The 27,996-nt window shown below is 48.2% G+C and overlaps 2 protein-coding genes and 1 pseudogene across 3 annotated transcripts in view; 1 reads left to right on the top strand and 2 right to left on the bottom strand.

The window, feature by feature from the left end:
* The window catches only part of DNAJC17 (DnaJ heat shock protein family (Hsp40) member C17), a 36,470-nt gene that overhangs the window by 5,795 nt on the left and 2,679 nt on the right, over positions 1 to 27,996 (top strand). The window contains exons 2-10 of one of the 2 annotated variants that reach the window (XM_008143011.3): positions 20,284 to 20,353; positions 20,630 to 20,688; positions 20,901 to 20,988; positions 22,377 to 22,468; positions 22,715 to 22,811; positions 23,312 to 23,355; positions 23,791 to 23,865; positions 24,336 to 24,416; positions 24,917 to 25,027. In XM_008143011.3, the coding sequence (XP_008141233.2) occupies positions 20,284 to 20,353; positions 20,630 to 20,688; positions 20,901 to 20,988; positions 22,377 to 22,468; positions 22,715 to 22,811; positions 23,312 to 23,355; positions 23,791 to 23,865; positions 24,336 to 24,416; positions 24,917 to 25,027 (717 nt within the window). Of the gene's footprint in view, positions 1 to 20,283; positions 20,354 to 20,629; positions 20,689 to 20,900; positions 20,989 to 22,363; positions 22,469 to 22,714; positions 22,812 to 23,311; positions 23,356 to 23,790; positions 23,866 to 24,335; positions 24,417 to 24,916; positions 25,028 to 27,996 lie in introns of both variants that reach the window. The other variant, XM_054716344.1, reaches the window with a different exon arrangement.
* LOC129148925 (TATA-binding protein-associated factor 2N-like) lies at positions 1,518 to 2,898 on the bottom strand (annotated as a pseudogene).
* C5H15orf62 (chromosome 5 C15orf62 homolog) lies at positions 25,977 to 27,914 on the bottom strand. The gene has a single exon (XM_028147494.2). It carries the CDS (start codon positions 27,912 to 27,914, stop codon positions 27,387 to 27,389), a length of 528 nt encoding a protein of 175 aa, XP_028003295.2. The 3' UTR covers positions 25,977 to 27,386.

Consider the following 27,996-nt stretch of genomic DNA (forward strand, 5'->3'; position numbering starts at 1 on the left):
ATTTTGCAGTTATGTTTTCTTCTAAAATCAAATAATTAAAATCCTCGTTACTGACAATCCCTGCTCCGCTGCAGTTGCCATCACCGTCCTCCTCCCCTCCCTTAGCAGCCCCTCTAAAAGCTCTTTCAAATTGTCTTTCAGAAAGGTGGTACACTCCCAGCCATTAATATTAGACGGCCCATCTCTCTGCTGGGAGTCCCCACCCTGATTCTTGAAATCAGCATGCTGTGTGCCCAGTGTCTTGCCCAGAGCAGGCGCTCTCTCTCTCTCTCTCTCTCTCTCTCTCTCTCACACACACACACACACACACACGCACGCACGCGCGCACACTCACTTTAGTTCCCCTGCTACCTTTTGGTTTCCTTTTCCTTTCTCCATGAGTATTTTACATGAGGGTAGAAACATTTCTCTCAAACACCATTTGATTCCACAAACTTTTAAGTGACTACCATGTGTCCATCCCACATGGTGCTAGGGATACAAATGTGAAGAGAATATCCCTGTAGGGTCACCCCCAGCTTGTCTGTTTTCACTTTCCCTGTCTCTTGCTCCTGTGGCTCATCATTTTGAAATGCAGGGGTTAACGTTGATAATTCTACAAGATGAAGTTTTCTAGTCAGATGATAATTTCCTAGAGAAGTAGTGTAGAAAATAACAGTGTTTATAACTAATCTTAACAAGTAAGGCCAAGAATGGTTGCTTTGTACATCAACTGTGTGTTGAGAATGGATGGGACTCATAATACAGAGCACTAAGCAATGTTGGCAGTTGTAAATATCTATAATAATAAAAGCATAATACGCAAATTGACCGAATGGCCGAACAGCTGAACGACCGTCCGGGCGACCTTCTGGATGACCTTCCGGACGAAGCCAGGGCTGTGAGGGCCAAGGCAGCCGGGGCTGCGAAGGCCTATCCTTGCATGAATTTCGTGCATTGGGCCTCTAGTGCCTTTATAATAGCCATTGTACTGACTACCAGTGATAGTTAAGAAAGTGGACTTGGGAGTCAGACTGCCTGGATATGGGTCCCTTAACTTACCTAGTTTGTTACCTTAAGCAGAAAAAAAAGAAAAAATATATATATTTCTCCCATAATACAAGCAGCATTTATTGTAGTATTACAAAACACTTTCCATTTTGGCAATATGTTTTTTTAATATATTTTTATTGATTTCAGAGAGGAAGAGAGAGGGAGAGGGAGAGAGAGAAACAACATCAATGATGAGAGAGAATCATTGATTGGCTGCCAAATCATTGATTTGCTGGGGATCAGCCCACAACCTGGGCATGTGCCCTTGACTGAAATCGAGCCCGGGACCCTTCAGTCCACAGGCCAACACTATCATTTGAGCCAAACCGTCTAGGGCTCCATTTTGGCAATATTTTACAACACACTTAGCTTCAAGGGTTGGGAAGGCGAAAGTTGGAAATTAAAGAGGGAAATTTCAATGGACATTACTAAAAGAAAAACTGTCCCAGCCCTCCCCCCCCCTAAATAAAATTTCAAATGCCACTTCATTTCACTACCCAAGAAGAGGCAAGAAGCAAGCAAAACTCGGGCAATTTCACTGTGGATCATGTCAGAGACAAAGGAACATTCAAAACAGTCAATGTGGTCAGTTGCGCTGATCATTTCTGTAGTCATTTCTTCCTCCCATTTGCCTCCATAGCCACCTTGGTCTCTTCCATAGCTTCCATTACTCCTGTCTCCACCATAGCCACTCCCGCTTCAGTCTTCACCATGGCCTCCTCAGTCCCCACCATAGCTTCCTTGATCTCCATAACCACCGCCTCTGTCCCCTCTATAGCTATCTTCTCTGTCCCCATCATAGTCACTTCTCTCTCCACCATAGCTGCCTCGATCTCTACCTCTCCCCCACAATCTCTATAGCCCCTCTCTCCACCATAGCCTCTTCCCCAGAAACCTCCTCCTGCGGGACAAGCATCCTCTGGTCTGGGCTCATTGCACTGATTGCAGGGATTCCTTCAAACAAAGTTCATATTTTCACATGACTGATTAGGGCAAACCCAGTCCCCACTTTTGGGGTCTCCACCTCTCCCTGAAAGCCTCAATTACCTCTTTATCCCCCATGGCCTTGCCACCCACTTCCACTTCCACCTTCTCTCATAAATTCAGGTCTTCTGGTGGCAAAGAACACTTTAATGATGTTACTATGGAATTCTTTTCCATCAAACCAGTTAATGGCTGCCTTAGCTGAAAGGGAGTTATCAAATACTCTGTTGTCTCCCCTTTTGGCTTCCCTATTTCCTTGTCTGTGTACAGATTTATCTTGATAATTCCTATTCATTTAAAGAACTCCCCTACTTGATCTGTAGACACACCCTCTCCAAGTCCTGGTCCAAAGATTGTGTTTGTTATCTGAATTATCAGGTTCTTAATCAGCATTTGGTCTGGGTCCATAATCCCTGTGACCACCAACATTTTTGAAGCCACTACAGTCACCACCACTTGATCCTGTCATAGGACTTCTTTCATCCTTATCATATCTCCCACGCCCTCTGCCTATTCCCTGTGACCCACCATATCCCCTATTATCTTCTCTATACCTACTCACATCAGACAGTCATCTTGTGTGTGGTGGCTGTAATTTTTCCTTTGTGAATGGTAAGACTACTGGTTTTGATTATAGGAATCATGCTGCTGATCATAACTAGACAGTTGAGCAAATATTTAACCTCTGTGAGCCTTGGCTTTCCCATCTGCACAATGGGAATGGTGGCAGTTCCTCCCTGCCAACATTGTTGTGAAGCTTGGTCCAGGTAAAGCACTTAGCACAGGGCCTGGTACAGGGTACATGCCTACTACAAGTTAGCTCTTGCTGTTATCATTGTTGTTCCACCTTTCTTACACTGTGAGTGCTAAAGTCAAATACATGCTGTCCACAACTCATGCCTGAGGTTGTACTCTAGCCCTTGCCCCTCTCACTCATTCCAGTCCTGACAGACCAGTGCTGATTCACCCAACACTACACCAGTGATTCTTGACTAAGGCAGTGGTCAGGGTAGAAAGGAGATGGGGAATCAGAACAAAGTTGAGAATCAGCAGAGTGCACTGTTCAGTTCAAATCTACAAATGAATGGAGTATGTCACCAAGAACAAGTACCTTCTGGGTCTTGTAGGGTTGAATAAGACATTACTTCTGCTTTCTGACAGCTCACACAGTATAGTAAGCAATGAATTCTGAGGTAGAGTGCAGGAGGTTCAATGAAAGTATATAAGGAACATGTAGGAATAAAAAGGGAGACACTGCTCATACGACTAGCAGGATCAGGGAAGATATCCTTCAGGAGGTGTTATTGTGCTAGGCCTTGAGGAGAGAAAAGAATATATCACAGCAGGGTTAAAAGGGATCTTCATGGTCCTCTACTCTCTTCATTTTATAGACATGAGGATGGAGGTCCAGGGAGGTTATGGAACTTCCCACAGGTCACCCAGTGAGTGATAGACCTGAGGGGTGAGAATCTGTAACCTGAGCCCCAGTTTAATATTCTCTTCCCTCCTCTGCAGCTGACACGTGAATTTCTCTCCTGTCCATAGCAGCCTCGCCTTTCATTTGAAGCCCTTCGAAGGCTGCAAACTCACTGTATCTTGGCAGGTATTACTTGGTGAAGCCAGCTTGAAATGCATTTTGATCAACTTTTCGAAGACTCAAATTTTAAGTGTATTTACCAGGAAAAACTACCATGGAAACTTAATATTGACATTTGGGGGTGGTGGATATATTTTATTACTGCTTTAAGAAAAAGGCTATTTTACCTGTATGCTAGCTAATACCTGTCCTTAAACCACGTATTTCTGTTATACCCCAGAATGTGATCCACTGACATTGTTTCTTACAGATTTAGGAAGAGTTAAGTTTTGAGGACAGACAGGGGCTTGAAGGAACAGCATGAGCATGAAGAAGTAGAAGTAAGAGTACTTGGCATGACAAGGAATGGGGCATTGCTTAGGGTTCTTTAAGGATATGGCAGGAGATGAATCTGAAAAACGTGGTATCTTTGGACCTCTAGGTTCTAGTGTGGTTGGACCTGATTCTATGGGCACACGGGGGCCATTTCTGTATTTGAGGTGTACCTGACTTGGTCACTGTCTCTGTGAGGAGCCTCTACCAGAACAGGCACTAAGTCCTTGAGGTTGGGCACCGAGCCTGGTTTCACTTGATGATGGTCGTTTGTTCACCAAGGGCCTGACCAGCACTCCAAGACTTCTCCCTATCTCTCTGATGGTTAACTCACTCCTGGGTTTAGTTGTCTGGCTGAAACTCTGGGTTTTTGAAGTTACTTGGCTGCCTGTTAAGTCAAATGGAATGATTCATTTGTGTTTGTAAGCTCTTCATTAGCATTCAAGATAATACCTCTCATTTATATGACACCAAATTGCTTTCACATAAATTAATCTCATTTGATGTGATCTTCAAAACAAGCCTGTGAGGTAGGCAATGACCATTAGCTCCAATTTATAGGTGAGAAGACGAAGGGTTTAATTGATTTGCCCAGCATAGGGTGGCTAGTAAATGCAAAGCACCTGCCCAAACCTGAATTTTCTACTCTTCTCAGAACTTTTTCCATGACCCATACTTCAGGAGCAGTTAGGGCAATAAAAGACAGGTTTTTAGGCCTCAGAGAGCCTTGGGACTCCAACAGTGACACAGATGGAGATTTTACTACATGAAGCTGCCCAGTCTGGCTCACCCCAACAGGTATTGAACTGGTCTGGAAAGCTGGATGAATTATGTGTCAAAATTTGCATTAAAACTACCACAGCAGAGTTTCTATTTCAACTGAGGCAGTACTAAAAATATTCTCCATACCCATAGCTGCTTCCCTATTTTTGCTGTTTTAAGTTGGCTCACTTCTTTTTACTAATATAAATTTGTTTATAAAGGAAACTGGTGCATTAAAGGAAAAAAGAAATGAATGAGATGTAGGAAGTACCAGGGCCCAGAGAGAAGGAGTTGTACACTCCAGGAAAGGGCGGAGACTGGGGACTCAGGTCTCCAGGAGTTGAGGGTGACAGCAGGCAGTGGGAAGAGGTGAGGGACAGCCAGACCCAGGGTATAGATAGACCTGAGGGGTGAGAATCTCTAACCTGAGATAAGAAGGTGGGCAAGGATTTTGGAGTCTGAGCCTGATATAGGGGTACTTAGGGTAAGGATGGGAGAGTAGAGGCGGGGCCTGAGAGAAGGGGGTATCTGAGGAAGGGGAGAAGGAAGAGAAACTGGAGGAGGAGGAGGAGGAGGAGGAAGAGAATGGCAGTAGACTGGGGTCCAGGTGAATTGCTGATTTGAGGAAGTGGAGCTTAGAAGGAGGGCAGGGCAGATATTGAGGCCCAGGAGAGAGTGTTGGGAGGGCTAAGGGAAGGAGGAACCCAGAGGTGAGGACCGAGACATGGGAGGAGCTGAAGAGTGACCTCAGAGATGGGCTGAGGATCCAGATCCCAAAGGGTGCATGGGGCAACATTTGCAGAGAAGCGAGCCAGATCCTGTACATGGTCCCAGTCGGTCCAGGCTGCATAGGTTACTACCTCGAGTCTGACGATGGGTATGGTAGCAACCTAAGAGAGATGGTGTGAGTTCCAGGTCCCCCCAGAATCATCCTGGTACCACCAGCAGGCCCACATTTTTGGAGTGTTGAGCTGAGGGTGCTGGTCTGGGGTTTGGCTGGTACCTTGCTTGCACTGAGGCTTATGAGCAGTCCATAGTTTCTGTAGTGACCAGGCATTTAGGAATTTCTCGGTAGTGCAGTGTGGGCCATAAGCTATAAGGAATGAAAGGCATCAATCTTTTAGGCAGAGCGGACTTCTAGATAAATGCCCAGAACTCTGTGGTTTACTTCCTGCCTCTGACATCAGGCAGTCACATAACCTCTGGTATTCCTGGGGCTATGTCTGCCTCTCCCAGGCTTGGGGAGAAATTACTGCTGGGCATTGATTACTGGGTCCCATTCCTGGAACCCAGTCTTTCTAGCTGATTCACTGTGGTGGTTTGTTCATTCAGTACCTGTGGTCACACTGAGTGGCCTCCCTATGTGTTCTCCACATCTGAGTCCTATCTATAAATCTCCATATCTGACTCCCATTTATGAGTCTGGCTTTTGAGAACTGGGCCCAATTACTTGTACCACTTACTTACGTGGCTCCAAGTTTTATTATAAGAAAGGGCTGTAGCCTTTTTAAAAAAACAGTGATCTCCTCTTTGTAGGGCTCCTTTCTTCTAAGTTAGTTATGGCTATTTTATGTTTATTGGACCCCTCAGTGCCTTGCTTTTTTGGGTAAATCTGGAGTTCATTCCCCTAAAGAGGTGAAACTATAGGCAGGTGGATTGTCAGAGGCCCCAGCTCTGTGCCTGGTGCAGAGCCCATTGGAGATGGCCGGAGACCCAGCGCCCCGTCCCCTCTCCTGCTTTGGGCTCAGGTTGCTGCAAGTGGTGGAACCAGTTATGAAGACTCCAGGAAGGGCTGGGTGGCTATTAATTCATGACTCATTCTTCTCCTCTATAATGTGGGCTCTGGGGAGATGACATTTTAGTTCTCACAGTGGTTCTCTTGGCAGTCTGCTGTAGTGATTTCTTCCCTTTTCCAGACGTGATTTCTCAAGAGGAGGTGTTAGGTAGAAGGGGAAATTGTGAAAAAGTGGTAAGGTCTCCTAGAGTCGGGGCAGCACCCACTTCCTTCTACTCCTCAGTGGGCCTGAACTAATTGACATGGTTGAGGCTTTCTAATTGTGTTTTGGTTGAGAACATATGAATGTTTGCCCCTTTCGTTCAATAGGTACTTATTGTGTGCCCATTGAGTGCCAGGTGGTGTTCAGTGCACTGTTCTGGGCCCTGCCCCCTAAAGTGCATTCCCTTTATAAGGGGAACCCACATAATTTCTTATACCTGTATGCTCTCAAATGAGGTACAGTTATGACCAAGTTATATGTTTTTCCAGACCATACCAGAAAAAAACTGCAGATTCAAGGGAAGTGCTGGCATCTGGCATAGTCTAGTAGAGGCTGATTAGGGAAGAGATGGAAAAACTATCAAAAGAGTCGAATTTAAGATCATCACCACCCAAGCATAGGAAAAGCCTGACTCTGCCCTCAGTAGCATCTGAATGTGCTGTTACTGTTCAGTAGTTTATGTTCTGGATGATGATCCTGAGACATGAAAGACAGATTAAACTCAAGTATGTCCTAGGATGGAGATGGGGAGGGGTAGGCAGTAACATTTTAGAAAGACATCAGGAGAAAGGCCACACACACTTCTGCAAACTGGATTTTAAAGTCCTCACAGAGCTTATGTTCATCTGAGATCTTTGTCGATCTGGGACTGGGCCTTGGAGACAGCTTCGTCCTCTGAAAAACCTTGGTCTGGTCAGGAGGCATTGGGTGGGAAGTCTCTCAACTGTCACCTAGCTCCTCACTTTGAGGCCTCAGGAAATGCAAATGAATGTTTCCAAGTGTTAAGGAGACCAGAGGACTTAGGGGAAACCTAGAGGCAAAGAAGGAAACTGCATGTGTTAAGACAAAGTGGTAGCCTTTGGCAACTTCCTGTGGCTACTTCAGCCCTGCCTAAGGGATCCCAGCACCTGCAAAACCCAGTTTCATAGAGGAGCCGCTAAACCTCGAAGCCTGGAATAGGCAGTTCTATGTTTACCCCACATCATTCCACACCAGGTCCCTCGATTTCTTTGTTCTTCTGAAAGTTCCTTTTCCTTCCCAGCTTTATCAGAGTTCAGAAAAATATTGTTGCATCCTTTTGCCCTGAATCTAGTTTCTTGAGTTGCTCATAAGGTAGGCTTATACTATATAATAAAGAGGTAATATGCAAATTGACCCTCACACCCTCACAAGCTGACTGCCTATGACCAGGCCGGCAGGGGGGTTAGTGAGGGACCACCAAACAACTGAACAAGCAGGCTTCATGGGGTGACCAGGCCGGCAGGGAAGGTTAGTGAGGGATGACCAAATGACTGAACAGGCAGGCTGCGTGGGGCGACCAGGCTGGCGGGGGGGCCGTGAGGGGCAACCAGGCCAGCGGGGGGGGGGGGGGGAGTGGGGGTGACCAGGCCAGCAGGGGGGACAGTGGGGGCAACCAGGCAAGCAGGGGGGCAGTTAGGGGTGACCAGGCCGGTGGGGGGGTGCAGTTGGGGGCAACCAGGCCGGCAGGGGGGGCACTTGGGGGCAATTAGGCTGGCAGGGGGGGGGCAGTGAGGGGCTACTAGGCCAGTGGGGGGGCAGTTGGGGGCAACCAGGCCGGCAGACAGGGGCAGTTAGGGGTGACCAGGCCGGCAGAGGGGGGCAGTTGGGGCCGACCAGGCCAGCGGGGGTGGTGGGGGCAGTAAGGGGTGACCAGGCAGGCAGGCAGGTGAGCAATTAGGAGCCAGTGGTCCAGGATTGTAAGAGGGATATCCAACTGCTGGTTCAGGCCCGATCCCTGTGATCGGGCCTAAACCAGCAGTCAGACATCCCCCAAGGGGTCCTGGATTGGAAAGCGTGCAGGCTGAGCTGAGAAGGACCCCCCCCTCCTGTGCACGAATTTCGTGCACCGGGCCTCTAGTTTATTATAATAAAGAGCTAATATGCAAATTGACTGAACGGCTGGTCTCTATGATGCTCACTGACCACCATGGGGCAGACGCTCAACACAGGAGCTGTCTCCTGGTGGTCAGTGCGCTCCCACTGGGGGAGTGCTGCTCAGCCAGAAGCCCCGAGCTGGTGGCGGTGGCCAGAGCCTCTCCTGCCTCCACAACAGTGCTAAGGATGTCTGACTGACAGCTTAGGCCCACTTGGGGAGCAGGCTTAAGCCGTCAGTCAGATATCCCCCGAGGGCTCCCAGGCTGCGAGAGGGCACAAGCTGGGCTGAGGGACTCCCCCGAGTGCACAAATTTTGTGCACAAATTTCATGCACCGGGCCTCTGATGGGGAGCATAAGACATTTTTGGGGCTAGCAATCTGAATTTGTTCTAGTAACCTGCTTTCTACTGCACCCTCTTGCTAGCCGGTAATTAACTCCATTTGTGAAAGAATCTAGGAGACTAGCAGCCGGACTCTGTACCTAAGTTAATCAATGCCCCTAATGCACATTCCTGAAGTCACTGCCCCTTCCTTAATTATCTGGTCTTGCAAGAGCTATTTACCTACATAATTCCAATTTACAAGGGGCCATAAACCAAGTATGTAACAGATTAACTAGAGGGAGGTCACTGGCACCATCCAGGATGGACATTAGATACAATCTAAGTTAACCATTCTAACTGACTCGAGGGGGGCTGTGAGAGTCCACTACAGAAGCTTGGTAGGAAACAAAGAAATTCAGAAATATATAAAGAGAAAATATCATTGTCTAAGGGGTTCAGGATCTGGATCTTAGAGTCCCCTGAACCAGCAGCGCTGCTTTGAATAAAGGCTTTTCCTGAAACCTCAGGGTCTCCAACTGTCTTTTCACGCCAATTCCATAAATTTCATCTATATATATAAAACCCTAATATGCAAATAGACCGAACGGCGGAACAACCGAACAACAGTCGCTGTGACATGCACTGACCACCAGGGGGCATGCACAGAACATGGTGGGTGTCAGCAGCAGGCGGCAGAGTGTGGAATATGGTGGGCGTCGGCCGCAGCAGGATAGTGGAGCAGATGAGCGGGGGTGCCAGACCAAGGCAGGGTGCCGGTCGCTGTCATCGGGGGAGCCTCTGGTGATTACTGAAAATTCTATGCTCCCATGTACCACGGTCCTGCCCGGCATTCACACTCACTGCTGGCACCGGAGCTGCAGCTCGCACCCGCTGCCGGTGCCCGGTGCTGGTCCTGATCGCTTGGCGCTGTCAGCAGGTTCGAGCAGCTGCCAGCCCCGATTGCCCCTTGAGGGCTTCTCCACCTCCCCCTGCTCCTGAGGGGCCATTGGGGCAGCAGCCGCCTCTTGCACCCGCTGACAGCGCCGGCCTGCTTGCACCCACTGCTGGCGCCGGCCCCAATCACTCCGTGCCGTCATCGGGTGAGAGCAGGGCTGGCGCCGTCAGCACGCAGGAGTGGGGCTGCCAGCAGACGGGGGACCCAGGGCCATGGCGAGAGGGGCCGGGCGGGGGCGCGGAGGATGGGCCGAGACCTGCCCCTATGCCCACCGAGGCCTTGCAGCCCACAGTTCCTTTCAAGGTGCACAAATTTGTGCACTGGGTCCCTAGTATTCCATAACTCCTCTAGTTTCATAATAAACAATATTGACTCGGGGGCCTGTTTTGGAACTTATATTGAGTGCCTATTTTGTGTTTACATGATGAAAAATTCTTCAGGCAACAGTCACTTCAGGAGGGCTGGGCAAAGCTGGGAATCCAGTTTGTAACACAAAACACCAAACTCTAGGCCAAACTGGTTCTAAGTCAAAACTGACCTTCCAGGCTAAAACCCAGGAATGAGCCCCGCCCAGAGCAGGCTTAGCAGATAAAGATAGCAATAACTAGTTAATCAGGACAAACACACTTGACCAGTATACTTAGACCAGCTGGGTTTTGGTTCACAGTCTCTGGAAAATCTCAGGACACCTCCACCCTTTGAATGAGAGTATTTCAGAGCCCCTGGGGGCTAACCAAGGATTGAATTTTAGAACTGCCCTCCAGCAGACTTGAAAACAGCCCTGTCCACCTCAAGAATTCAAATTGGGCTGACCTGGCCCACTGTGGACCGACATCCATCCTTGGAGTTACTGTCAGGTTGGCATCATACTGGGCTGGTGTTACAGTTACCTCCCTCCCAGGAATGGATAAGCAAGAGTTTTGGAACTTATATTGAGTGCCTATTTTGTCAGGTACTTTACATGAATTATATAATCCTCACAACAGTCCCTATGGGAGGGGATACTTTCCTCACTTTGTAGTTGAAGAACCTAAGGATGAGTGAGATTCAGTAATTTGCCCTAGATCATGCTAGTTGTATGTGGAAGACTCAAAATTTGAAAACCCATCTGTTAGGCTCAGAACTTCCTTCCTTTCCCTCCTTCCCTCCCTTGCTCCCTCCCTCCTTCCCTCTTTCTTCCTTTCTTCCTTTTTCTTTTCCCTCCCTCCCTCCCTCCCTCCCTTCCTTCTTTCCTTCTTTCCTTCCTTCCTTGTTGCCTCCTAGCTTGGAACAGTAGAAAGAAGCTAAACATGCCTATGTTTTTTTATTGAGACATAATTGATATATACTATTATATTGGTTTCAGGTGCACAACATGATTTGACATATGTATATACTGCAAAACGATCATCGTAATAAGTCTAGTTAACATTCATCACCAATAGTTAATTTTTTTTCCCTTGGGATGAGAACTTTTAAAATCTATTTTCTTAGAAACTTTCAAATATACAGTATAGTATTTTTTTTTTAAATCCTCACTTTAGGATATTTTTTCCATTGATTTTAAGAGAGAGTGGAAGGGAGAGACAAGCACTGATGTTAGACACATCAGTTGGTTGCCTCCTGCATCCCCCGCCCCACCCCAGGGCTGGGAGCCTGCAACCGAGGTACATGCCCTTGACCAGAATGAACCCAGGACCCTTCAGCCCGCAGGTCAAAGCTCTAGCCACTGAGCCAAACCGGATAGGCTGCAGTATAGTATTTTTAACTCTAGTCACTGTGCTATACATCACATCCCTAGGATTTATTTATTTTATTTTATTTTTTGGATTTATTTATTTTATAACTGAAATTTTCTACCTTTTGATCCCCTTCACCTATTTTGCCCACCCCTGACCCACCACCCCTGGCGACCACCAGTCTGTTCTGTGTTTCTATGAGTTTGGGTTGTTTTTTATTTTGTTTTGTTTTTTAATTCCACATATATGTGAGATCATATGTATTTGACCTTTTCTGACTTATTTCACTTAGCATAATGGCCTCAAGCTCCATCTATGTTGTCACATATGGCAAGATTTTAATCTTTTTTATGGCTGAATAATATTCCATTGTATGTATATACCACATTTTCTTTATCCATTCATCCATCAATGGACACTTAGGTTACTTCTGTGTCTTGGCTATTATAAATAATGCTGCAGTGAACATAGGGGTGTATATATCTTTTTGATTTAGTATTTTCAACTTTTTTTTCCCCAGATATACCCAGAAATGGAATTGCTAAATCACATGGTAGTTCTACTTCTAAGTTTTTGAGGAACCTCCATACTGTTTTCCACAGTGAATGCACAATTTACATTCCCACCAACAGTATACAGGATTCCCTTTTTCCATATCCTTGCTAACACTTGTTATTATTTTTTGTCTTTTTTAAAAAATATTTTTTATTGATTTTTTTACAGAGAGGAAGGGAGAGGGTTAGAGAATTAGAAACATTGATCAGCTGCCTCCTGCACACCCCCTACTGGGGATGTGCCTGCAACCAAGGTACATGCCCTTGACTGGAATCGAACCTGGGACCCTTCAGTCCACAGGCGCTCTATCCACTGAGCCAAACCGGTCAGGGCTATTTTTTGTCTTTTTGACAACCGCCATTCTAACAGGTGTGAGGTGATCTCACATTGTGGTTTTGATTGTAATTTCCCTGTTGTTTAGTGATGCCGAGCACCTTCTCATGTAACAGTTGGCCGTTTATATGTCTTCTTTGGAAAAATGTCTCTTCAGATTCTCTGCTCATTTTTTAATCAGGTTGTTTGGGTTTTTGTTTTTGTTTTTTTTTTTTTTTGCTGTTGAATTGTATATTTTGAATATTAACCTTTATATATTTTGATTTACAAGTATTTTCTCTCATTCTGTAGGCTGATTTCATTTTGTTGATGGTTTCCTTTGTTGTGCAGAAGCTTTTTAGTTTGATATAGTCCCACTTGTTTATTTTTGCTTTTGTCCTTTGCTTTTGGTGTCAAATCCAAAAAAATTATTACAAGACTGATGTCAAGGAGCTTACCACCTGTTTTCTTCTAGGAATTTATGGTTTCTGGTCTTACGTTCAAGTGTTTAACCCATTTTTAGTTCATTTTTGTGTTTGGTGTAAGAGTTCATTCTTTTGCATATGGTTGTCCAGTTTTCCCAACGGTATCAAAGATACTATTTCCCTAAGTGTACAGGGTGTCCCAAAAATATGTATACACACTTTAACATCTGATAGCTCAATGTTGAAAATGAAATGTATTTTAATAAACACTGTCTTTATAATTATTCAAAGTGTGTGTATACATTTTTGGGAATACCCTATATTCTTGGTTCCTTTGTTGTAAATTAATAGACCATGAATTTGTGGGTTTATTTCTGGATTCTCTATTCTGTTCCATTAATCTATGTGCCTGTAAACCATACTGTTTTGATTAATATAGCTTTGTAATAAAGTTTGAAGTGTATGCCTCCAGCTTTGTTCTTTCTCAAGATTGCTTTGGCTGTTTGGTGTTGTTTGTGGTTTCATACAAATTTTAGGATTGCTTGTTGAACTTCTGTGAAAAATGCCATTAACATTTTGACAGGGGTTGCATTGAATCTGTAAATTGCTTTTGGTAGATGGACATCTTAATAATATTGATTCTTCCAATCCATGAGAATGGAATATCTTTTCATTTATTTGTGTTTTATTCAATTTCTTTCATCAGTGTCTTATCGTTTTCAGTGCAGTTCCTTCACCTCCTTGGTTAAATTTATTCTTGAGTATTTTATTGTTGATATAATTATAATGGGATTGTTTTCTTAATTTCTCTTTCTGATTGTTTATTATTAGTGTACTAGAGGCCCGGTGCTCGAAATTCGTGCACAGATAAGGTCCCTAGGCCTGGCCAGCTGTCAGGGCCGATCTGTGGGGACCAATGGGGCGATCGGGGGGCCCCCACTGACACCCGCCTTGGCTGGCCTGGGGCCTGCAGGCTGGGGACAGCTCCTGTGTTGAGCGTCTGATCCCTGGTGGTCAGTGCACATCATAGCGACCAGTCATTCCTCCTTTCGGTCGATTTGCATATTAGGCTTTTATTATACGTATACTAGAGGCCCGTTGCACAAAGATTTGTGCAATAGGCCTTCCTTCCCCTGGCTGCCGGCACTAGTTTTCCTCTGGCACCCGGGACCCAGGCCTTTGCTCTGGCTGCCGCCTTCCGCCACCTTCAGTGTTCACTCCAGCCAGAGCCTTCAGTCTTCTCCGCTCCAGCCGGGGCACTGCCACTGTAGCTCCCTCCGCCCCCCCGCCCTCCCCCTCAGAGCAAGCGTCCCGCCCCACCACTTTGCGCCTGCGTATGCAAATTAACCCGCCATCTTTGTTGGGTTAATTTGCGTACTACTGATTGGCTCGTGGGTGTCACGGAGGTACGGTCAATTTGCATATTTCTCTTTTATTAGTGTAGTGGATAGAACTAACTAATTTTTTTAATATATATTTTTTTATTGATTTCAGAGAGGAAGGGAGAGGGAGAGAGAGAGAAACATCAATGATGAGAGAGAATCATTGAGCAGCTGCCTCCTGCACACCCCTTGCTGGGGATTGAGTCCACAACCCAGGCATGTGCCCATGACCGGAATCAAACCCAGGACCTTTCAGTCCACCAGCTGACGCTCTATTCACTGAGCCAAATTGGCTAGGGCACAACTGATTTTTTTATAGTGATTTTGTACCTTCAAGTTTACTGAGTTCATTTCACCTTTTGCACTCGGATGTCGAGTGTGCCTCACACGGTTAGCATCGGTAGCAGCTCGTATGTCGAGCCACACTCGACACGTAGTTTCACTGCGGGGGGAAGGGGGATTTTTGTCTATTTTTCCAGTATCTTTTCTTGTTTTCATTAGCATGAAAGGACAAGTAAAACGTAAATGCCGTCTCAACTGATGCCACCAACTAAGCTTCACCAATGGCATCTTCAAAGGCTATTTGTTTCTAAGACACATCAGTCACGTGAAAAAGGTTAGACCAGTACACTAACTTCCAGGGGTAGATTATTATCCACTAACTTAGAACAAACAACGTTTAGATGGAAAGCTCCATATAATCACACCTCACCCTAACAAAAAACACAAAGATTGTGTTGTTTGTTCTAACAGAAAAATCAAAGGAGGAAGAAGAGAGACGATTTATATTTGCGAAACATGTGAATGTAAACCAGGTCTTCATGTGGGTGAATGTTTCAAAAAATATCACACCATGAAAAATTATAGAGATTAAAATTACTCTTTGAATGTATCAATAATTTGAAATATAAAAAAATCCAAATAAATAAGTTTGTATGAAAAGAAACTCCAGTTTTTTATTCTACTGCCGCGCTTTGTAAAATCTGGGGTATTTAAAAAATTAAATCCCGAGTAGAATAAAGGAATCGAGAAAAAAGCAAGCAAGTGCAAAGGGTTAATAGTTCTGATAGTGTTTTGGTGGAGTCATTAGAGTTTTCTATATATGTCATCTGCAAATAGTGACAAATTTACTTCTTTCTTCCTGATTTGGATGTCTTTTCTTTCTTTTATTTTCATTTTTGTTGTTGCCTAATTGCTCTGGCTAGAACTTCCAATACTATCTATATATATAAAAGGCTAAGTGTCTGTCCTTTCCTCTGACCGGTAGCTAAGACACGGCACTGACCATCATATGAGTCTGGGTCCCCAGATTCTCACCCGGAACTGGAGTTCAGAGCAGTTGGGAGCTTTTGTCTCCCTCCCGATTGAGAAAGCCAGCCGCGTACTCATTTGCCAGCCCTGTCAGCGCACGCGCGCGCCTCCGTACCTCTGCCTTCTGCAGCTCTTCTGAGTCTCAGTGTACTTTTCTCTTTCCTTCTAGTTGTAGAATTTCCACTCAGCCAGCCTTCCTGTGGTTCTGGATGATGTCCGTTTTGTCTTTAAGTTGTAGTTTTGAAATTGTTGTGCAATGCAGCAGTTTAGGTGTTTACCTATGCCACCGTCTTGGTTTCTCCCCCATTCTCTTGTTTCTTAATGTAGGAATTTATTGCTATGAACTTCCTTCTTATAACTGCTTTTGCTGCATCCCATAAGTTTTGGTATGTTGTGTGTCTATTTTAATTTTTTTTCTTCTCTCTCAATTTCTGCTTTGACCCATGTTCAGTATCATTTTGTTTAATCTTCACATATTTGTGAATTTTCGTTTTCTTCTTGTAATTGATATCTAGTTTCATACCATTGTGATTGGAAAAGATGGTTGATATGATTTCAGTTTTCTTAAATTTATTAATGATTCTTTTGTGGCCTAACATATGATCTGTCCTGTGCTTAAGAAGAACATATACTCTGTTGTTTTGGGTAAAATGTTCCATATATGTCTGTTAAGTCCATCTGATCTAATGTGTTGTTTAAGGCCAATGTTTCCTTACTGATTTTTCTGTCTGGATGGATGATCTAACCATTTTATGAAAATGGGGTATTGAAGTCTCCTACTGTTATTGCATTGTTGCCTGTTTCTTCCTTTAGGTCTGTTAATAGTGGCTTTATATATTTAGGTACTGCTATGTTGGGTGCATAAATATTTACAAATGTTATATCCTCTTGTTGGATTGAACTCTTTTATTGTATCTTTTATATTTTTATCTTTTTTTTGTCTCTTATTATAGTCTTCATCTTAAAGTCTGTTTTGTCTGATATTAGTATAGCTACCCCAGCTTTCTTTCGGTTTCCATTTGCATGGAATATCTTTTGCCATCCTTCACGTTAGGTCTGTATGTCGTTACACCTGAAGTGAGTCTCTTGTAGGCAGCATATAGATGGGTCTTATTCTTTTAAATCCATTCAGCCATTCTGTCTTTTGATTGAAGAATTTAATTGTTTGCTCTTATAAATAATTATTTTCTTGATGTGAAACATAATACGAGCTCATTGTAGAAAGTAAATATCAACTGTAACCCTCTGTTTCAGGGATATTTTTATATTTTCATCTGTTGAGGATGAGCTCCACCTTTCTCTGGCTCCACCCTGGCGAAGGTTTGGGTGCTCTGTTACTGAGGATATTTTTTCCATTGATTTCTAGAGAGTGAAAGGGAGGAAGAAGAGACAGATGGGAGGGAGGGAGGATGAGGGGAGAGAGAGAGAGAGAGAGAGAAACATTGACTCAAGAGACACAGATACATTGATTGGTTGCCTCCTGTTGGGGAGCCTGCAACCGAGGTACGTGCCCTTGACCGGGAATCAAACCCTCAGCCCTTTGATCCAAGAGCTGACACTCTAACCACTGAGCAAAACTGACTAAGGCAAACAATCTACATTTAAAAAGAGTTCTTAGTAACCCACCAGTGTGGCTTTGTGGTTGAGCGCTGACCTATGAACCAGGAGGTCATGGTTCGATTTCCCATCAGGGCACATGCTCGGGTTGCAGGCTCCATCCCCGGTGGAGGGCATGGAGGAGGCAGCTAATCAATGACTCTCTCTCATCATTGATGTTTCTCTCTCTCTCTCTCTCTCTCTCTCTCTCTCTCTCTCTCTCCTTCTCCCTTCCTCTCTGAAATCAATAAAATATATATTTTTTAAAATAATAATGCTTGCTTTATGCCACCCAGCCCACCTCATGGCTCTTTTATCTTGCTTTCTTACTGGGCCTTATTGTCCCTCTCCTTTCTACTGTTCCTCTCAGAGTTAAAAAAAAAAAAAAAAAAAAGAACCTAAAACACTTTAAAAGAGCCCATGACACAAAATAAACCGTCTTCCACAAAAATCCCCCAACATCAGTAGGGCACGCCGGCTAATCCTGGTTCTAAGGAAGTTCATTCTGAGGGCAGTGTTGCAAGGTAAGGTGATAGACACCTTCTCCCTGCCTCCTCCTCTCACCTATCTCAGAGAGAGGGTGGGATGAGTTGGGTGTCATACCAGGCACCGAAAGGTTGCTGCTTTGATTCCTGGTCAGGGCACATGCTCAGGTTGTGGGCTCAATACCTAGTAGGGGGTGTGCAGGAGGCAGCCGATCGATGTTTCACTCTCTCATTGATGTTTTTCTCTCTCTCTCAAAATCACTTTTAAAAATCTTTAAAAATTGTGGGGGGCGGGGTAGATAAGGGGCTAAAGAATGAAGATGACATTTCAAATGTAAGACTATATATAAAACTAGCACCTCCCATTTCCTTATCTTCGTGTGAGTGTGTGTGTGTGTGTGTGTGTGTGTGTGAGTGTGTGTGTGTGTGTATGTGTGCGCGCGCGCGTGCCAACTGAGTCACACTGCCGGGGCCCATTTTTTTTTTTTTTAGTTGGGGGGGCAGGAAGGGAGAGAGAGAGAAAGAGAAATATTGATTTGTTGTTCCACTTATTTATGCATTCATTGTTTGATTCTTTTATGTGCCCTAACTGGGGATTGAACCCAAAACCTTTGCATATAGGAATGGCACTTTAACCAACTGAGCTACCTGGCTAAGGCCCATTCCCTTAGAATTACCCCCTCTTTTTTTTTTTTGTAGTGAAAACAGAACTAGGTTTTGTTGTTGTTGTTTAATGGTGAAGACCTCTGTTGGGGTGGGGAGGTGAACCGGTGGGCCAGGTGAGCATAGGGTGCAGTTGGGAAGGTGGAAGGGCAGGGAGCCTGAGTGGTTCCTTCTGCCTCCTGCTCAGCCAGGAGAGCCAGATGGGCCAGGTTACCCTAGCAGGTGAAGGTGTGGTGCTGGCAGTGGCCCACCAGGGGGCAGCACAGCCCAGAGGTCTAGGCAGCTGCCGGCTTTTCTTAGCAGTAGAAGTAGGAGTGGAATTAGGCACCTGTCCACAGGCCCTCCTCCCCTAGGGCCTCTGGCAACTTGCCTCTGAAGGTCCTCATTTAGCACACTTTGGGTAGAAGTATTTATTGGTTCCCTCTGAGATGTGGAAGTTCTAGGTCCAGGGGCTCCTCCTCCCAGGAGGTTTGAGCAGCAGGTAAGGTGTGTAGGCAGAAGTGAGGGCTCTGCCTTCCCTTAAAACAAATGAGTGGGTAACAGATGAAAGAGAACCTTGGTAGCTGTTTACTTTTACTAATAGAAAAAATACTACTTTTCTTTTTTTCAAATCAGAGATATGCGACAATAAAAACTAAAAATGGGCCATAATCTCCCCACCAAGATAACCTCTGTTGACAATGAAAAATGATAGTAAAATAAGACTTGTTTAAGGTTTGAAATTTGAACTACAGAATGGCATAGAATGAGATGTAAATGTTCCTTCCCCTCCATCTTTAGCTTCTCTCCAAAGGAAACAGCTCTTATGGTTCTTATGATTGCTTTGAGGAAAATAAAGAAAACAGAGGCTATGCACATGCCAGAGTATCTCTAACTGTTTTTATTTCATTTGTTTGATTGTTTATTTTAAACCTCAAAGTGATCATATTATATAACGGTTCTAAGCCTTTTTTTTTCACACACCTTATCTTGAAGACCTTTCTTTTTTAAAATTGAGGTATAATTGACATATAACATTGTATTTGAGGTATACAGCACAATGATTCGATATTTGTATATAGTATCATAAAATGATCGCCACAGTAAGTCTAGTTAACATTTGTTACCACATATAGTTACAGAATCTTTTTTTTTCTTGTTAATCCTTATCAAAGACCATATTCTCATTGATTTTCAGAAAGAGAGGAAGGGAGAGAGAGAGGGAGAAACATCGATATGAGAGAGAAGCATCAATCGGCTCTCTCCCATGTGCACCTGACTTGCACCAGGGATTGAACTCACAACCTCAGTATGTGCCCTGACTGGAATCAACCCCACAACCTTTTGGTTACAGGACAACGCTCCAACTGACTGAGCTACCTGGCCAGGGCTCTCCCGCCCCCCGCCCCGCCCCCTTGGGATGAGGGCTTGAAGATCTTTCTAGTCAGCACATATAGGTTCCCATCTATCTTTTTAAATGGCTCTTTGTTGATGGAGATTTTGGTTGGTTCCAGTTGGGGGCTAATAAAAATAGTGGTGCAGTGGGCATCCTTGTATGTTTTTGTTAGCATACTTCTACAAGTCCAAATTCCTAGGAGTGGGTCAAAGGGAAAGTGTATTTTAAATTTTGATGGCAAAATTTCCCTCCAGAAAGGTTGCCCCAGTTCCCATGCCCATCAAGGTGTGTGAGAGTGCCTGTTTCCAGGTGGCTGCAGAGAACCTGCCCCTGCCCCGAGCCCTTGGCATCCCCCTTGGCATCCCGAGTGATGAGTTGGGGGCTGGGCAGGAAGTAAGCCCAGCCCCTCTGCTCCAGGAGGTCCTGGGCTCCCTCACAGCCTTTGCCTCCTCCACTGCAAATCTCCTCGGTGGCTGTGAGTTACTGTCTCAGTGTGGGAGCCAGCAGCCTCTCTTATAGGGCTTTCCCTTATCGCTTTAGCAAGGTTTTCCTGTTTGCTGTGGGTGAGAAAGTGTGAATGATCATGTTTTCTGACTCTTCCAGGTGAAGAAGGCATATAGGCAGAAGGCCCTCTCCTGCCATCCAGACAAAAATCCGGATAATCCCAGAGCAGGTGAGACTCTCCTGGGTGTGGGAAGAAGAAGGCAAGGCCACCTGGGCATGTGGTTCCCACCTGTGCTCCCGGGGGAGTGCTGTGGAGTGCTGGTGCACACAGCCCGCTTCTCGTGTTGGGGTGTCAGGTCCATTGCTGATGTACTCACCCTTCCTTGCTGGTCTGTCATCTGATGTCAGCTTTCTGCCAGCCTGTGGCTTCTTTGAGGTGCTTTTCTGAGGGAGCACAAGTCTAATTTAATTTTTCTCCTCTCTGTTTTTTGATCTTTGTGTTTAGCTGAACTCTTCCACCAGCTTTCCCAGGCCTTGGAGGTACTGACTGACGCTGCAGCCAGGGTAAGACATCCTCCTCTGTCTGAATTGTCTTCCTGGTTAGAGACCACCGTGGTACTCAGCCTCGGTCCTCTGTACTATGCCATGAGCACAGTCCCAGCTGTCCCAGCCTAGCGGCCCTCCCAGGGCTCAGCGGGAGGGGCGGGCAGGAAGGTGGCTGAGCCCACTGCTTGTTCCCCCGCTGACTGCTCCTCGGCGTTCCTTTCTCCTGCCAGGCCGCGTATGACAAGGTCAGGAAAGCCAAGAAGCAGGCAGCAGAGAGGACCCAGAAACTAGATGAGAGAAGGAAGAAAGTGAAGCTTGGTAGGTGAGATGGTGGTGCTGGGTGGCCTGCAGTTTCCCTGGGCCGTTTTCATGCAGCAACCTCACCTTCCTTCCTGGAGCTCATTCAGTTCCAGCAACTCAGAGCCTCTTGGCCCCGCTCTGGGAAGAACCCTGTCCTCGGGTGGATCCTAAAGGACACCCAGAATAACAGCAGTGACTAGACTCACTATTAGCCAGGCACTGTGGCAAATGTCTTACTGTCTCTTAATTGTCACAGTGCTCAAAGGAGGTGGGTATTACTAAACCCATTTTTTGTAGACAAAGAAGCTAAGGCACCACAAAGATGAGAACTGGCTGGAGCTGTGCTTTAAACCCGCAGTCCACGTAGATCCGTTCTTGTTCACCATGCCATCCGGGGCCTTTTTACTCGTCCCAGCCTCATTTCTGCACAGAGCTTTCACTCTGCGAAGTCCCCTCAGAAGGATCCAAAGAGGTCCAGGCATTTTTTTAAACGGCTTTATTGAGGTATATTTTTCATATTATAATATCCACCCATTTCAAGTGTACAATTCAATGATTTTTAGTAAATTTACCAAATGGTGTAATTATGACTGTAAATCAATTTCATCACCCCAGTAAGATTGGTCCAGACATTCTGCACTCGATTTTCCCTCCATCTTCTTGCCTATTTGATACCCGTATATTTAATATGTACATATGCCAGCCCAGTACATCCAACTCTTTATCAAAAACAAACAAAAATTCTGGAGATTGAAGGTAAGTAAAGTGCACAGAAAAGAAAGCACTGAGTCCCGAGCCCGAGAGAAGAGTTTGTCACAGCAGTTCGCCTAAAGCAGGGCCACAGGCACTTTTCCCCTGGAGGGTGGGAAGGGCTCTGTGACCTGGGGGAGGTCCTCACACAGAACTGCCGTCCCTGTGGGAGCTGCGGTAGCCAGGTCGCAGTGAGGCTTGGTAAACGTGAGTTGGGGAAGTGAAGGAGACAGTGACAATCTGAGCTCTTTGGTGGGAAATGCATCAAAGCCAAGGCAAGATCACAGTCAGGCTGTGGTGCCAAACCGCAGGAACGGGCCCGCAGCTCCTCCCACTGGCATCCCTGACACATGGCCCTGGCTGGCTAACATAAGCACCTACCCACGCCCTGTTCACTGATCAGACAGCCAGCTCGGTCAGTATGAGCTGATTTAACTCTTCCAGACCCTGGCCATTCATCTGAAGCCTGTACTTCTGTGCTGTGACTTTTTCTCGATGGAAATAAACTTGGGAGCACATGGGCATGGAGGGTGGGGGCAGAGTCACTGTACGGTTTCATCCTGTGTGAGGCTGGGGAAGCAGCCAGAGCTGGGGGAGCTGAGGCCGTGTAGAAACTGCTTAGACCAGCCATTGGGTCATTCAGCCCTTGTGTCTAGACCTGGAGGCCCGGGAGCGGCAGGCCCAGGCCCAGGCCCAGGGCGAGGAGGAGGAGGAGGAGAGACGGAGCACCAGGACACTAGAGCAGGAGGTGAGTGACTGGGCATGAGGGCCTGAGGCCATCTGCAAGAGTTGGGGGGAGGCGGACCTAGCTGGGTGTGGTGGCTGGGAGGTCATGCCCTCCCCACCTTCTTCTGTGGGATCTGGGCCATCTGTCCCACCTGCAGGTTGCTGAGCCCTAGCTTATAGGTGGAACCTCCCAGGGGCCTTTACAGCGGGAGCCAACCTGGAATGGGATCTGCACAGAATTGTCACCTCCCAACCCCCTGCTCTGCAGATCGAACGCCTGCGAGAAGAGGGTTCCCGGCAGCTGGAAAAACAGCAGAGGCTGATGCAGGAGCAGATACGCCAGGAACGGGAGCAGAGGTTGAGAGGTGAGAGTCCATCACCCTCACCCGCCTCCCGCTCTGAGGCAGCTCTCTGGAGACGTCTACCTGCTGCAATCCCAGGGGCACCCCACGTGGACACACGCCACCTGTCCTTCTTCCTACCAGTTCTCTGGGCCTGTTTGCTTCTCCCTCTGCCCTCGGTCTCCTAGCCTCATATACCTTAGTCCCAAGTAGGGCTGGCTCTATTTTGGAGCAGGTAACCGGGAGAAAAGCTCTAGTTTTAGTAGAACTGTGTGGTCTGTACCTCTGCGTCCTGCCCCCGGAGGTGTTCACAGCCCTGCGCTGGCAGAGTGCTCACCGTGCCCTTCAGCAGGCGGCCGGCAGACCCCCCTGGGGTAGTAGCTTCAGGGCTTCCTGAGCAGGGGCAGCTGTTGCCCTTGGTCAGAGTGACCTTTTCTAGGTCCTTCTGGGCCTGGGTTGCATCTCCTTTGGGAGAACTTCTCTCTCCCTCATACTCTACTTTCTAATTTCCCCAAATTTTCTAGGGAAGGCAGAAAATCCTGAAGGCAAAGGAACTCCCAAGCTAAAGGTGAGCCCTGTGGGGATCCCTGGGTCACCTCACACTGCCTCCTCTCAGCAAGAACAGATACTTTCTGTGGCTCAGGGGCTTCTGGTGGGGACACTGGATCTCAGGGAGCCAGCACCACTCTCCACAGCCTTCCACCTTCCCACTGCCCGGGGAGGACAGCCCCTCAGAGCTCGCCATGGAAGGCTGCTCTTAGCCCTGACTGTTGCAGGCAGCACTCCCCAGAGGCCCTCGAAGAGAGCATCCCACAGGGCTGGGGAATGGCTGCAGTGAGCAGGCCACCCTGCTTGTCCGTCTTCAAGGGGACACATTTTGGAGGGTTCTCCCTAGATTGCTAGTGGAGGATGTCTGTTCAGACTGTAAAGCTCAGGTGTGGGGTCTGGTGTTGTTCAGGCGAAGGCTGGTATTCACTGGTGATGCCCGCTGCTGTCTTTCCAGCTAAAATGGAAGTGCAGAGAGGACGGGTCAAAAGGCGGCTACTCCAGAGATGTCCTCCTGCGGCTTTTTCAAAAGGTCTGCCCTGCTGACTTCCCTCTTTCCCATCATCTCAGTCCAAACCCCAGGATCTCCATGCCTCAACCTCCCTCACCGCCCTCCCTGCCTCTTTGTCATGGACCTTAGGACAGCTTAGCTTCTTCCAGGTCACGGCCCTCCTCTCCCCTCCAGCCTGTCTCACCTTCCCTGCCCGTCTTCCTTAGAAGCAGAGGCTGGGCTGAGTGTGTGGGAGAGAGGAGGTGGGCATCTGGCACAAAAGCCTTGCCTCCTTCACCATCTTCAGTCATTGAGGCAGCTTTGCCACTCTGCCAGTCCAAGTCCCAGCCCTTTGTCCAACTCTCCTTTCTCTCCTGTATTCCTGGGAAAATCCTTTCCTTCCTATCTCTGATCTCCCCTCTGGGAACCTGGGGACAAGAAGCTGTCCCCAGCTGAACACGCCCCGGGGGCCTCCGGGCAGCCAGACTTGACGGCCTTCCTTGTCCCCACAGTATGGAGAGGTGCTCAACCTCGTGCTTTCCAGTAAGAAGGCGGGCACCGCTGTGGTGGAGTTTGCGACCATCAAGGCTGCGGTGAGTGCTGCCTGAGGCTTTGGGGGAGCCACTGCTGGCCCTGCCATTCCAGGGAGGGACTCAATTCTGGGGGTACCCTGTGGTTAGGTACCCACACTCCCAGGAAATCTCTGGGGCAGCTCAGAGCCAAGCCCTCTCACCCCACGCCCACCCAGGTGCTTGACTCCTGACGCCGGAATCCCGGGAGGAGTACAGGCATAGCGAGGGAAGGGATGGGCGGGAGAATGCTCTGGGATAAAGGAGAGCGTGGACCAACAGCATTTCCTGCTCTGGCTCCGCCCCTCCACTCTGCCACGGGAGCTGGCGCGCCTCCAGGTTGGGGCCCCACCCTGCCTTTCCCCCTTCTCCAACTACCCACTCGGCACACCATCATGGGAAGGTTGCTCAGTTTTGCTTGGAGGATGAGTTTGCTGGTTCTGGTACTTTCTGTGGGGGTAGAGAGAGCCACTCCATAGCTGATTTTCGGAGTGATAGGACCAACTGGAGGCTGTGTTTGGCAGGAGCTGGCTGTCCAGAATGAAGTGGGCCTGGTCGATAATCCTCTGAAGATTTCCTGGTTGGAGGGACGGCCCCAGGGCAAGGACGGCCCCAGCCACCCAGGAGTGTCACAGGTAAGGAGCCAGCCTCACACAGGGGGCCTGCCCAGGGTTTGGGGAACCTTTTCCTGTTTGGGCTCTTCTCAGGGCTCTTTGCTCGCAAATGCAGCTCATCCTGATGGAGTGCGATTGGCAGGTCCGCCAACCAGAGCCGGGGACTGATTTCGTGCTGACCCCTTTTCCTTTCTGGGGGCCAGCGGCCCACCCTACCAAGATTCTTAGACCTTATTTTCCCTCCACATCCCGGGCTCCTGCTGGAGACCATCCTCACCCAGAGGGGTTTCCCTGGCCCGCAGGCTGCCTGGTTTTGATGTGAAGCATTTGGCTCTTAGACAACCCGGTGCTGCGAGGAAGGGGTAGAGGACGAGGGCAGCTGCTTCCACTTGCGTCCCCAACTCATTCTCCCGGTGTGTCTGCAGCTGCCCCAGGCAGGACCTGCCGTCGAGAGGAGCTGTCTGCTCCTCAGAAATAACACCAGCGACCCTGCCGACACTGGGCGCTCGCTGCCTGGTCGACGCATGAGGAAGCAGGCTCCACACTAGCTGCTGGTCCTCACAGCTCCATGAAGGCTTCTATTTAGGAGCACACACACACACACACACACACACACACACACACACACACCTGCCCTTGCTGTGGTGGGACAGAGAGCTTTTAGGCCAAGAGCTCTTCCTTCTCTGGAATGGCCTGTGGTCTGTGTGGGAGCCTCAGACTGATGTCATAGTCCCTCTGAGGGGAGCATGCCCCTCGGGTCAGCAAGGCCTTTGCGCTGTCACGCCACCCCTGCTTTCCTACTTGCCCCCCACCTGGCCGTGAGAACCGAAGCTCTGGGAGGTGTCCCAGACCATGGACAGAGGAGGAAAAGGAACTGTCCAACTGAAGACCCTTCTTTAGAGAGTTCCTTCCCTCACCATTAAGTCCCAGCATTTCACCGCCCCAGATGACATTGCATAGGCTGCTGTATAGAACTTTATTTACTGCCTCCTGCAATCGGGGAGGAGCCTCCTCTGGGCACATCCACAGGAGGAGGGGAGATGGAGGCCACGGGTTCGGATTGTGGAAGCAGTGTGTGCTGAAGCTTCCCTCTCTCTTCACGCTGGAACTCAGAACCACATGGCCCAGCCTACCTGAGCTCTAGTGTCAAGTCTTCTAGCCAAGCCGCAGTGTGGGGCAATAGCGCAGCGTGTGGCCTTAGCCAGTGGGCTTGGCCCCGGGTGGCAGGCCCCATCGGTGAGGGTCCAGGCAGAGCTCCCAGCCCTGGTGGAGGATTCTGGAGACTAGCTGTGCCTCTTCATGGTCACAGCCATGAGTTCCATGTCCATCCCTGGTTTGGTCCTCCTGTGTTCTCGTTGGGGGAAGGATGAAGGGAAATCTGCTACTGTTGTTGCTGCATTTCCCAAGAAAAAGGTGCGGGTGGGAACCCATCAGCAGTCGTTCCAGGAATTCCCCACGCAGCCCTTCTCACGCTGTGTCTGTGCCTTCAGCTGGCAGTCCCTGGATCCACCTTCCTCAGGCCCCAGGGACTGCTCCAGGCAGCTGTGTTGGCAGCTGGAGTCTCTCATGCCCCCTCTCCTGCTAATGATGTGTGTGTCTCCATGCCTCCCACTTCCTCCTCTGCCAGCCCCTCCCTTCCTGTGCAGGCCCGTGTGCTCCCCTCCCGCATGCCACTGCTGCCTCAGGGCCACGGTCTAGGGGCACTGTGGTCCTGTACACTCCCCAGTAGGCCTTTCCCCAGGGATGGTAATAAAGTTCACCCTCCACTGTCCAGTGTGGTTGCCGTTGGTCATGTGGCGATTGAGCATTTGAAATGCAGCTAGTGCAGCTGAGGGACTAAATATTTAATTTTACTTAGTTTTAATTATTTAAATGTAAACAGCCACATGTAGCTAGTGGCTACTACACTGGACAGAGTCAAGCCTGTCTCATCCTCTCCCCTCAGGTCTTCCCACTTTCCCCTCAGGTCTGATTTGGCCACTTTTGCCTAGACCTGTCCTGTAACCTCTCGCTGTGGAGAGTAGCTTCAGAGAGTAGATCTGTCCGTCCAGTCTGTGTGTCCTCCACTCCCTGGCTCGCCCCTTGTGCCACCCACCCCTTCTGCTGGCCTCTGCCTGGCCCCTGGAGTTGCCGTGTGGCCTCTTCCCCGGCTTCGCTGCTGCCTTCAGGGCTCTTGACAGCAAGTGCCCCTTCACATTTCCAGCTTGCCTCCACACCTCTGTCCCTCCACTCCGGGTGACCTGGAGGACTGTTGAGGACCCAGAGGGCAGGCAGGGCCCTGGATTCCCACCCGCACCTTTTTCTTAACCCACAACTCTACCTTCCTTTCCTGGGTCCCCAGGCTTTCCAGTTTTCACACCTCTGCACACCCTCACCCCATTCAGAAGCCGGGCTCACTGGGAAATTGCTCCCTCAGCATCTGTAGAACTTCCTCAAGAAGTGAAATCCCCAGGTCCACTTTGAAGGAGAAGAAGGGATCATTAAGGTCCGGAGCAGGTGTCTTCTGGAAGGGGGGCGTGTCCACAAGGTCCTCCTCGGAGTATTCGTGGAGGGCGTCTGCCAGGGAGAGCGCCGAGGGCAGGGTGGCCGAGTAGGCAGCAGTGTAGGCAGATGAGGGCTCCAGGATGTTGGGGCAGCTGGAGCTCTCTCGGTAGAGGCGAGGGGGCTTGGGTGGGGCCAGAAGGGTGGTCCGGGGCTGCTCGTCCCCCCACAGTGGCAGGCGCCGGCCATCCGGCCTCCCTCGAAGCTCCCGGACGACCTCTCGGTTGCTGTACTCCTCATGGTCCCCGCCAGCCATGCTGGCCTGACTCAGCACACTGCCCTGTCGCCGGAGTCCTCGAGGCCGCCTCAAGCTCAGCCGCTTGAAGAAGGAGGCGTTGCGGAAGGAGCCTTTCCGCCAGGTCTCCATGGGGGCAGGGGGCCAGCACTCCTTAGAAGTCCAGGTCAGCAGGGGCTAGGGACCACTTGGTCTCTGCTAGAGCAGTGAGTGA

The sequence above is a fragment of the Eptesicus fuscus genome, chromosome 5, assembly GCF_027574615.1.
Source record: "Eptesicus fuscus isolate TK198812 chromosome 5, DD_ASM_mEF_20220401, whole genome shotgun sequence".
NCBI lineage: Eukaryota > Metazoa > Chordata > Mammalia > Chiroptera > Vespertilionidae > Eptesicus > Eptesicus fuscus.